Consider the following 12,033-nt stretch of genomic DNA (forward strand, 5'->3'; position numbering starts at 1 on the left):
AGACCAGCCTGGACCCTCATCTGGAAAGTGGGTTCCCTCCATGACGCAAGATGCATTTCTCTGCCTGTGATCGGAGCTCTGGGCAGGCTAATCCTCCTCTGACTTGAATCTCTGCTTCCAGACCAGGGGAGCCAGAGTTTGCTCCCCATGAATATCTAGACATGCATCTGCTTGAACCCTGCCTGCTGAGAACTTGCTTCTGGAAGCCAGAATGCTGAGCAAGGGTTCAGGTCTTGGAACTAGAGTGGGCTGCACCATCTGTCCTAGGGTTGGTAGAACCAGACCTGGAGAACTTCCACTCCTGAGCCCATAGTGAGGCTGTAGAAAGCCTGTAGATAAACTCTCCCACACCGGTCCCTTTGCTCACATGTTGAAGAGGAAGGGCAAAACGCCTAGAAAGCATCCTGCTGAACCACTACCAGTCAGGTAACATAAACATCGGAATCACAAGGGGAGCTTGAAAGCACTAAAAGCAGTGAGCTATGTACCGACCGCATCATACACCATGCACCACAAACTGAGTCAGGGTGGCGGCTTTTCAACACATTACACACATAGACCCCCTCTGAACAAATGCAGACGTCACGCATTGTGTAGACCTTAGACACCTAAGCTTAGACTTTGATTCATTAGTTAGCAAATATGACATGTCCATGGGGTTGATTCTAGAAAAAAACAACTTGACAAAGAGCAATTCGTATATAAACATTATTTGGTTTGGATTCTGTTACCAGTGAATGAGCAAATGGAAAAAAAACTATTTCCCCGCACTATAAATATTTTATTTACAAATACATTATATAACACTTCGACTACCACGTGTCCTAAAGTCCCATGTCCCATATACTGTCTATACAGTTCAACAGTGGGTAAGGTCCTCATTTTTCGTGCAGAACTTCATGAGGTCTTCTGAAATGAGAGACTCTGACCAATGGGTTCATGAGTTTGAGTTCACGAGGTCAACTTTTCCCATTAAGGCCTTCAAGCCATCGATTTTACTGTGATCAGTGAATCAATCCCAAAGATACAGATAGAAAGCCTCAGGAGCCGCTGGAATGCACAGAAACAAGACTACCAGCAACAAAACAGCAAAAAACACCAGATGGTTCCACAAAAGAAGAATGTAAAAGGCGTAGAACTGTCGCCCCTTTTAATCCATGTATGCAGTTCAGGCAACCTGTCCAGGAGTGTTTTTACACCTTTCCGTTGACACTATAACCCTTTTTATATCATGTAGATAGTAAATTATTTACAAATCGGTTCTAGCAAATATGAAAGTAGGCTAGATTTTCACTGGTTCTTGTTTGGGACCTTAGGTGATGGACTTTGCATGCAAGATCCAAGTGTCTGTTTTTACAAGTACTCTCTTTTGTAATGTCTCTGTGTTTACAAGTTTCTTGCTTGTTAACAAATCGTAAAGTTCTAAGGAGATACAACTGGAGTTCATAAGAATGGATTGTAGCAACACATTGCCTGTTGAAAAATCCTGCTATCTTTGCGTTGATTATGGATTTAGCATAATGTACAATCATATTTCTGAAGGGTCATCCTGGATGTCAGGTAGATTGATGCAGGTCATCAATGAGATGTAGAGTAGAGCTTCTCTGGAGAGTTTCAGTTTAGGGACTGCTTCTTCTCCTCCGCGAGTGATCTTTGGGTCTGAAATGTAAAAGATGGTGGCTGGACCACTGAACTCGGCTGTTAAAACTCCATCACATCTATTTTGTTCCCGGCTAATTGTGCTTTCTCTTGTATGGTGATAGCTGGCCGTTTTGCTTATCTTCTGAAATCTAGAAAAAAGAGATTGCCTTTGTAATATTTTGCTGGGTTGAGTAAAAATGTCAAATTAATGCAATAAATAGGAGGGAAGTATTTCCCGGGAAATATAAACATGTTACCTCTTTTGTTTAACTCTGTCCTGAACAGTCTGTCCTGTTCAGCGCCTTGAGACCCTTACGGGTGAGTAGTCTTGCTTTACAAGAAACCTGATTGATTGGTTATAATGGAAAAGCACCCTGCGTTGTAATTGTTATAAATCTAATTTGTGCTCAATAACATGTGTTAATTACATGCTCTCACAATTATGGGTCAAAGCTGTTGGAGAGTGAGCCGGAGCTACACCGAACTACTCAAAACCTCCTTTGGGCACGGCGTTCTGAACAGTGATGGGTCTACAATTAGCTGAAGCCTGAATGATGAGGAAGATACTATAAAGTGTGCATCCCATTCATGAGTCAGACATAACAGTGCTCACCATTGGAGCAGAGAGCTGGCAGCCACAGAATTCTTCCTAATGATACAGTATTGATAATTATTCCACGCAAAGGAGGCATTACGATTGATTGATCTCAATATATACCCTCCCCGAGCACACAAATCACAAAATTATATTTGAATGTCCTTAGGTTTATTCATCTTCTTTTCGATTGAAGGAAACTTGATTTGAAAAGAAGATGGTATATATTGAAATTGTTATCTGCTTTTGCAGGTTTAGGTAGGGTTGCTAGGTAACCAACTCTTCTTCCCCTAAGAGCACCGATATAGATTAATTATCAGTTTGATACTGAGACCTAGATTTACAGTAGAGCGCCCTTTTGTTCACCCGGTTACCTAACAGCTGTAGTGTATACGATTGATTGATCCTCAGTACATTTTTATGACAGTTGTGGATTTTCATGACTACTCAAATGTGTAAACATTTCTGCATTTCAAATGGTGACAGCTGTCCATCCTCACATGCGTAAAGTAAGCGTGAATGTACATTTACCTCTAGCTTTTTTGCCTTTGCTTCTCCTAGAGGAAAGTAATTTTTAGATATTGAAAACCCTTTGGATTCTGCCCATCAGATAAATTGAACATAGGAGCACTAAAACATTTAGGAAATAAGCAAAGGCTGTTTGTCCTCCCTTGTTATTTAACACAATTCACTGTTAATAGTTTACTTTGCTCATAGAACAACCATGATCTATATTTTATTTTGTCAACTTTGGGAAATTTTAACTGTTTAAGACATTCATACCAAAAACTGTGCTCTCTAAGCCTGCTAAGAAACGATTATTCAATTGTCCGTGGGCCATACTGACCTGTCTTGCCTTTTAAATATCGTTGCATTGTTGTGTAGCTACTATATTTAAAAAAGGATTGTTGTTTTTCCTTACGGAAATTGTACACACAATTATAGAATGTATATTTAGAATGTACTCCCTTCTTGTGGAGATCATGTGCAACAGGTGAACTTTGCATTTTACTTTTATACATCAGAGGCCATGGTGAATCCTTTTAAAATGATATATTATTAAAAATGAAATGATAATTGTAAATGCTGCTTGAACACAGTACAATGTAAGTAACATATATCAATACCTTAGGGGTATTTATTAAAGCAATCATTCCCTTTGTACCTGAAAGTGGACTACGGTGTGTAAGAAAGCTCTTCCCTATAATCAAACATAGGTATCCTATTTTTTAAGAGATTGAGGCTGCATGAAGCGTCCTGGACTATTCATCAGCTGAGTCTGTCTATCTTCAACCGTAGTTAAAATACTTTATGAAAGTTTAATAAACCTTTAACATTTGCGAAAGAAAGTATTTGGGCTTTCGCATATTTCAGAAATTGAAAATAGGAATCCCCCTCCTCTTCGATCTCTTATTCTAGAGAATAATATTTAATATTGGGGATTTTCATCACATTATAACAATCTCACAATATCATAGCCAACAAATAAAATATATTTTTCAGGACGTAGGGTGTGCCTTTGGGATGAGATGCTACCAAATGTAGCAAAATTCCCACAACACAACTCTAGCGACAATAGCTAAACTTCACAAAATTACAAGTTAGATACAACTTTCTTTGGGCGCTTTATCGTTGCAAATAATGTGACATCATGTGTAACATGAATGACAGTGATGACATCATTTTCATAATAAAAACCTAGGCATCCAAGTATGAAGCATAACTTAAATTGCTAGGCATGCTGTGTCCATTCCTCCTTATGAAAATCTGTACCACCAGCGATTGTGTCTGTTTTTTATTAGAATATATCTGTGGTATATCCGTGGCATGATGGGAAATGAAAAAAGGATGGGCTGACCCTGAGATTCCCGCTATGGCATAGTTCTCAGTCACCCTCCCAAACCCAATCAGTTTTAATGACAATGAGTTATGACTTGCTTTTAAGGTGTAATGAACTCACCAAACTGGGAGGGACTGCAAAGCAGGATCCCATAAAGGGGAGTGCTGGGGGGGGGGAGGGGCAGGGTGCTAGAGGGGGTGGAGAAGTGGAGCTGTAAGGCACTCACATTTCTGCATCCCAGGCAGGCGGGTGGGAATGTGTTATTCTCTTGACACTACGTGTAAATAGCTAAACACTTAGTCACATTTGTTGCAAAACGCTGGAATTGTATAAATGTAACTTTTGTTTCCAGCTTTGGAATTTTTGACTTTATTCAGTAAATATGAATAAACATGCTTTTTGAAACATTTCACAACAGCACAAATAAGATATGTTTTGCTAGGTTTTATGCTGTGGGTTAACTTCTTTATTTGTCAGGATGACTTCACTGAAGCAAACAGAATTGCAAAATATTCATGCTTGTCCGTGATTCACCTCTGTGTAGTAATGTGCTCTGAGATCCAGTTTGATTTCTTGTTTCTTTATTCTTCTTCTTACCATCTTCTTCACCAGTAACCCCCCGCATCATCTGAACTTCACCAGCTCATTTAAGAACCTTCACAGTACCCCATTCTATGTTGAACTCATAGCCAACCAGCTACTTCCTAAAGTAACATCACCACACATCTCCCCACTTATCATAAAATAACATCACAGAGAAACAAAAGGACTTCAATCTGACCAGGACATTTGACCAAAAGAACTTCAGGGTTCTAAAATAAAACATGGAAAAACTGAATAATATATACAACATTTGGATTTCCCTTTTCAACGCTATTACCCCATACTGTACCATGGTTAAGTTACTATTCCTCACTAGGAGCCTGTACTTTACAAAAACTTCCCACACTCCATCCTTTCCCATTCTCCAATCTCACAAAGTTATTCATCACCTTGATCACTCTCTGCGGTTGGGAACATTTGCTCTCTCTTTTTCTCATGTAGCCCATCTTTCTTATCACTACCCAGTCACATTGTCTCTTGTCCACATCTTTCACCCCTTTCCTGTTGTCATAATCCATTTATTTGCGTAGCTGACTTTCCATTCATTGATTCATGATCCAACCATGCCTAATCCTTCTTGCACAACCACATGAGAGATTCCTTAGTCACAGGTTCTCTACCCTTAAGAGCAATGAATGGAGACACACCGGTCACGGAATGTGATGTTATCCTATGAACCCACACCATCTTATTCAACTCCTCCTTCCACATTAAGCCATTGGCCAAGGACAACTGAATGTTTGCCATGATAATACGATTCATTCTTTCCACACGACCATTAGCCTGTGGCCTGCATAGCACCACCCTGCCATGCCTGATACCCAAATTCGCGAGGAATTCCATCATGGTAGAAGAAACTAACTGCACACCATTGTCCGTAACTAATGCCTTTGGTATACCTTCTTCAAGAAACGCATCCCTTAAAAACTCGATCACTTTCCTGCTCGTAATTTGTTCCAAAGCACAGACTACAAACCATTTGCTATGGTAATCAACTAGAACTGCTAAAAATTACTCCTCAGACCCAAACTCTCCACAGGACCCTAAAAAATCCAATGCCAACTTTTCCCACGGTTGGGTAGGAAACACTGTACACCCAAAAGGTGGTTGTCTATCTCACTCACCCCAAATCAGTGGTGCTACAACCATGACACTCAACCTCAGCCATCTCCACATCCTTGTCCATGCTCGGCCACCAAAAGAACTGTCTTAACCTACGTTTCCACAAATTCCTGACAAGGTGTCCCTCATGTACAATCTTCCCTGAGCTTCCTCTCAATACCTTGGGAGGAACATTCCTATTACATCTGTTATGTTATGTTAAATAAATTTATAAAAGCGCACAAATACCCGAAGGTGTCTTGGCGCTCTCAAAAGCTTATCCTCCTGGACACTTAACTCATCCTTCACTGCTGAATACTGTTTCAGGTACTCACACAAATCAGCCTCTTGCATCCACCCCTCACTTATGATCTCATTCAACTTCTTGTATTCATCATCCACCAGCAACGCTTCTTTCCACTCTTCCTGGCTTAAAGCCAATTCCCCATCAACAGAAAATGACACCAATTCAACCCCCACAAAAACAGGAAAATCCTTCACCTCTTCCTCCACAGGCATATGTGATAAACAGTCAGCAATCAATTTTTTCTTACCTCTAACAAACTCCACCACAAAAATAAAATTAATCACCGACAACAACCACATGGAGATGCAAGAAGTAAGACTGACCTCGAAACCCCTTCCACATTTGAATATATGTAACAAGGGCTTGTGGTCAGTTTTGAGCACAAAAGGTAATCCCCACAGGTAATGCTTAATGTGGTTCACCCCCCAACAACAGGACAAAGCCTCCTTCTCAATAGAAGAATATGATTTTTCTGCCCCTTGCCAATGTCGCAACGCAAATCCTATTATTCTCTCTTCACCATCCATATTCTGAGTGAACACAGCAGCAACTCCAACATTGCTGGCATCCCTTGTCACGATAGTCCTACCCTTGACATCAAGAGATACCTTAACTTTGTTGAACGCCTCTTCACATTCAGCACCTCATTGAAACATCACACCTTTCTTCAGCAATGCTCTCATAGGTTCCACTATATCTGCAAAATTTGAAAAAAGTTGGAACAATATTTTGCAAGTCCTAAAAAAGACTTCAGCTGTTCTTTATCACCCGGTTGTGGGGCATCTTCCACAGCTTTCACAATGCTTTTTTTTGGCCTTATACCACCTGCAGTTATTTCATGCCCCAAATAATTCCCCTGTTCTCTCCTGAATTGTCATTTCTCTCTCTGTACAGTAAGACCATGATCCTATGCAGCACCTCATGCAACAACTCATCATGGTCCTCAAATGATTTTCCAACTACCATGACATCGTCCTGGAAAGTAAAAGAAAATAACAAACTACAAAAAAAATACTAAAATAAGAAATTATAATAAACCAAAATAATGAATTAAAACAATTGTTTAAAAAAATGAAACTTCTTAGCAATATCTTTTGTAGTTTAGATATCTGTTTTCCAGAACTGGAAACAAGTCTTTTTTAGGTCTCGCCTACGCAGCGCGCATTGCTGCGTAGGCAAAAAGACCTTTTCCGATCGCTTTGGCTTTTCAGCCAAAAACGTGCACGCGTTCCATTGCCATCAATGGCAACGCGTGCACGTGAGGCGATCTACTTGCGGGAGCGCGCACCGCCATATGGCAGCAATTATCGCTCCCCAAGTGCAGGCCACCCTCATCCCCCCTGCTGCCGCACCTCCTCCTCCTGCCTCGCAAGCTTGTTGAGGGTTCTTATCATCATTGTCCATGAGCAAGAGAAAAAGAAGAGCACACAAGTGCCTGGATGAAGGAAGCGAGTGTGTGTATTTGGTGGCACAGCAGGGCGCGGCTTACTTTTTTGCAGAAGAATCTTCATTCTGTGTGATCTTCGGCAGACCTTTCTCGCTGTGCTTCCACGGTACTTGTTCCGCCCTGGGCCCGTCCCTCGTCATTTAAAGCTCTGTACACATGATTTGATGAGATTTCGCTGAAGCCCGAGGGGAACCATGACATTGTCTGGCCAGATCCCATCACCCGGAGCTGCAGGAGGCTTCAACCTGTGTGTGTGTTTGGGAGGGGGGGAGATAGCGGGCTCAATTTGGAACAATGGGCTATCGGACAGATTACCAAATGGCCGGCCCCCGAAACCGGACGCTCCCATCTCCCAGGTGAATCTAACTTTATTCAGCTCTTCCATGAGTGCGGTGAGTAAATGTTTACGAGAGCTCATCTTACAGCGCCGAGGACCCCCGCAACTAAGGCTCCGCCCCTTTCACCGTGGAATCCGTCTATTCTATTTTGGCTATATGGACCAGCTTCAGCGGATTCATTTAGAGATTTGACTCCTAGATATTACTTTCACACATCCCATGAGCGCATTGATTTAGGCTCATAAAAAGGCATTCAATATTTTGTGATGACAACTTATTGTAAAGGAAGTCATATAAATTTCACATATCCGATGAGCGCCTTGAGTTAGGCTCATAAAAAGGCATTCAATATTTTGGGATTACAAGTGTAAAGTCCGTTATGCTGCGAAGGTAAAAGTTAAGTAGGGCGGGGGCAGAGCCAGCCATGTTTCAGGGTCTGCTGGGCTTGGAAAGGCCCGAGGTTGACACACACTGCGGGATCAGCTTAGAATCTCGGCGTCTGCTCAACATCCTATGATTCTGGTCAAATCACTTAATTGAATTAAGTTAATTCCCCTGTCCCTTTTAAAAACGGATGTGGCCTTCAGGTCGAGTTCGCACTGTATAAAACTGCGAAAATAAATAAAATAAATTTTTTGGGTCAGACTTATGTTAATGGATATTTGTGGAGAGCAGCATTTGGTAACAGCCTGGTCTCTGTGCGCAGACATTTTTTTCAATGGGGTTGTGGTTGCCACCATGCACCCGTACTTAACCCCTTCCTTCCTTTGTTTCCCTGAACTCATGAGACGAGCGTTCCCTGTATTACACAGAATTGTGCTGTTAGGGGGTGTGCTCTGGCGAAGTGGATAGCGCTTTTATAAATGCAAATTACATTGCAGGTAAAATTTACTTTATATCCACTCCGAAGCCATAGGTTTTCAGATTGTACACAGGTTAGCAGCGGAGGTTAGATCACTAATACGGCTGTAATTCTTGTTTAACTTTGAAACTTAGCACGGCGCTGCTTCATGGACACTGTGCTCGGTTTATTTATATATTTTTTAACTTTAACACTGAGCGCAGCGTCCGTTTCAAGGACACCGCGCTCAGTGTTAATGTAAACAAATATATAAAGAAACTGAGCGCTGTGTCCATGAAGCGACGTCGCGCTCAGTTTTAAACTTAAGCATTTGCAATGCCATCGGACCTGTTGCATTGCAAATGCTTGTTTGTCTACTCTTTGTTCTCGGGTGGTTTGAAGTTCAGCTGGGGAATGGGGATAACATCAGGCTCCCCTGGTGGTGGCTTCTCTGATATGGCCGCCCTCAGTGTGACCACATTAGCACCACAGGGTGCAGCGTTGGGAATATTGCCTGGTCACCAGCAGGGCACAGGCAAAACAGGCGTGTGGCAGATGGACTGTGCAGATGGGCTGGGAGGGTGACTGGTGGCGGTGAGCGTGGGCTCCTCTGGGGGCCTGTACCCCAGGGGAGTGTTGAAGGTGTGACTTCAAAATACACCGCTCTGCTGCAGCTGCCTGTCCTGCCTACTGGGACGGAAGCTCTTGAGGTTTACACAGAGCTCTGGATCGGGACGATAACCGCTGAGTGGTGTTGGTCAGATAAACCCTATGACGTGCAGGTTACACGCATATCTCTGCTGCTGACACATCAACCGACTGAACTATGCCACCGACTGAACTATGCCACAGGCTAGACACTGTCACTGGGCAGGTCTCGGAGTCAGATCCCTCATCCCTAGGGGCATTCCTCCCCCCCCCCCCCAGGGCCCTCCCTTCCCCCTGGTCAGCTGGCGAGCGTGATCAAAGCCCTTTTGCCCCCCGACACTACCCTCCAACCACGAGGGTGGGCAGAGGCGGAGCCTGGACACAGCTTGAACTGAGTCTTGGAAAAGAGTTCAAATGAAGCCAGCCTGCAACTTGTGAGCTTTGCAGTGTACAGGACTGGCCCTCACCCAGGAAGCGCTGAACATGTCACTTCCCCTCCTCTCTCTGTACTCTCGCCCTCTCTCCTCTTGTATCTCTCCACCCTCTTTCCTCATCCAGCCTGTCTCTCGCTTGGCTTCCATAGATTTATCTCAAACTCAATCTTTTCTTTTTATACATACTTTTTGTTCCTTACCACTCTCTTTTCTCCTTTCTGCTCTTTTCCACACCACCCTCTAGTTTTCTTCACGGCTCGCCACATTTAATCTTTCTCAAAAAACTTAACTCAAAAATATAGATAAGAACAGAAAGACTGCTGCCTTGCACGTGTCCCATGAATCGTGAGTAGTACTTGATATAGACCTTGTTTTTCGCGCGCTGGAAGCCATGTGCTGCTGCTTCTGCTCGTTAAACCATTTTCATGCGCATAATGCAATAAATATGTCTGCCTTTGTGAACCCTGCACAACACCGCATGGAAAGCAGGCCACGGACCAGATTAAACAAGGGGGCATAGGGGAGGGAGGAAAAGGAGACACTTTCGGTTGGTCATTTTTCCCACTACAACGTTTTTTGTGTGTCAGATACCTCCAGCAAAAATGAGTTTTTGCAGTTTCTTTCTTTTCTGAAGCCTACATTTCCAGGAGATTTTTTGGGAATCATGCAATCTTCATAAAGTTTACCAAGATGGCAACATTTAGTAAAAACTGCATAAAATGGGCACACAGCAATACTAGCCAAACTGGAAGAGCTCTTTTAGAGGAGGGTCTCGGTTTAAGAGGAGGTGGGTAAGTCACAGAAGGCTTAAGCCAGATTTGTGGCTCAGCTCGAGGGTCTCATGGACCCTCGATTGAAAAAAAGGAGTCAAGCATTCACGTGGGTCCCGCTACCCTCTTCGGCGTCGAGCTATCCCTCTCCCGCCTCGCCCACAGCAGAAGAGGTACTACCTAGCACTGAAGTTGTTTGGCAGATAGGGCAATAACAATAACACTCCTCACCAAGCTCCCCACATGGCATATGCCATCACATTTAATGGCCTGATCCTGACTGTTACATGACACCCTCGAGAGCGATAACAACCTTTGTGCTTCAACCCTGTAAATATGAAATATGTATTTATGTAAATCTAATCACTTAAACTTTTAAAAATATGTAATTTGTAAGGAATATGCTATTTGTAAATACGTAACTCCCACCATGAGTAACCGTAGTAGCTATACGTATTGTCACCTACTACCATGTTACTCTAAATTTCTCATGTAATGTTCTTTTGCTCTATTGCAAAGCGGTCTGTCACCTCTGTGTAATGTCCGCGCTATATAAAAAAGCATAAATAAATAAACACACAAGGTCATGCAGAATGCTGTGAAAGTACTCTTGAGAGGTGCAGAATGCTGTGAAAGTGCTATGAAAGGCGCAGAGTGCTGTAAAAGTGACCTGAGAGGTGCAGAATGCTGTGAAAGTGATCTGAGGGGTGCAGAGTGCTGTGAAAGTGCCCTGGCAGCTGCAGAGTGCATGCTGTGAAAGTGCTCTGAGAGGTGCAGAGTGCTGTGAAAGTGCTCTGAGAGGTGCAGAGTGTTGTGAAAGTGCCCTGACAGCTGCAGAGTGCTGTTAAAGTGCTATAAAAGGCGCAGAGTGCTGTGAAAGTGCTCTGAGGCGTGCAGAGTGCTGTGAAAGTGATCTCAGAGATGTAGAGTACTGTGAAAGTGCTCTGAGAGGTGCAGAGTACTGTGAAAGTGTTCTGAGAGCTGCAGAGTGCTGTTAAAGTGCTGTGAAAGGCGCAGAGTGCTGTGAAAGTGCTCTTAGAGGTGCAGAGTGCTATTAAAGTGCTCTCAGGGATGCAGAGTACTGTGAAAGTGCTCCGAGAGCTGCAGAGTGCTGTGAAAGTGCCCTCAGAGGAATATTATGCTAATGACTTTGGAGTGCTTTGTGATAGAGGACGATCTGAAAAATCAGTACAATTGCATCCCATTTCAAGCGCTTTCTTGCTTTCAGAGCACTCTGCGGGGTTTTGATGGCCCTGCATCCAGAGCTTAATGAACAAGCATTTGCAATGCAATATGTCTTGCATTTGCAAAAGTTGGAGCCATTGGCATTGTAAATGAAAATGCCTATTTTTCTGTTTTCAAAAACAACACATAAATAAAAGGCATTGTCATTTACAATGCCAATAGCTCAAACTCTTGCAAATGCGAGACCTATTGCATTGCAAATGCTTGTTTTTAATTTTAATGG

The 12,033-nt window shown here is 42.9% G+C and overlaps 1 protein-coding gene across 1 annotated transcript in view; it reads right to left on the bottom strand.

The window, feature by feature from the left end:
* Positions 1-760: 760 nt before the first annotated feature.
* LOC146863921 (uncharacterized) overlaps positions 761-12,033 on the bottom strand; it is a 55,655-nt gene continuing 44,382 nt past the window's right edge. The window contains exon 4 of the mRNA XM_085640697.1: positions 761-1,790. Within this exon, the coding sequence (XP_085496823.1) occupies positions 1,529-1,790 (262 nt within the window). The 3' untranslated portion in view covers positions 761-1,528. The remainder of the gene's footprint in view (positions 1,791-12,033) is intronic.

This window comes from Triturus cristatus, chromosome 2_1 (assembly GCF_964204655.1).
Source record: "Triturus cristatus chromosome 2_1, aTriCri1.1, whole genome shotgun sequence".
NCBI classification, from domain to species: domain Eukaryota; kingdom Metazoa; phylum Chordata; class Amphibia; order Caudata; family Salamandridae; genus Triturus; species Triturus cristatus.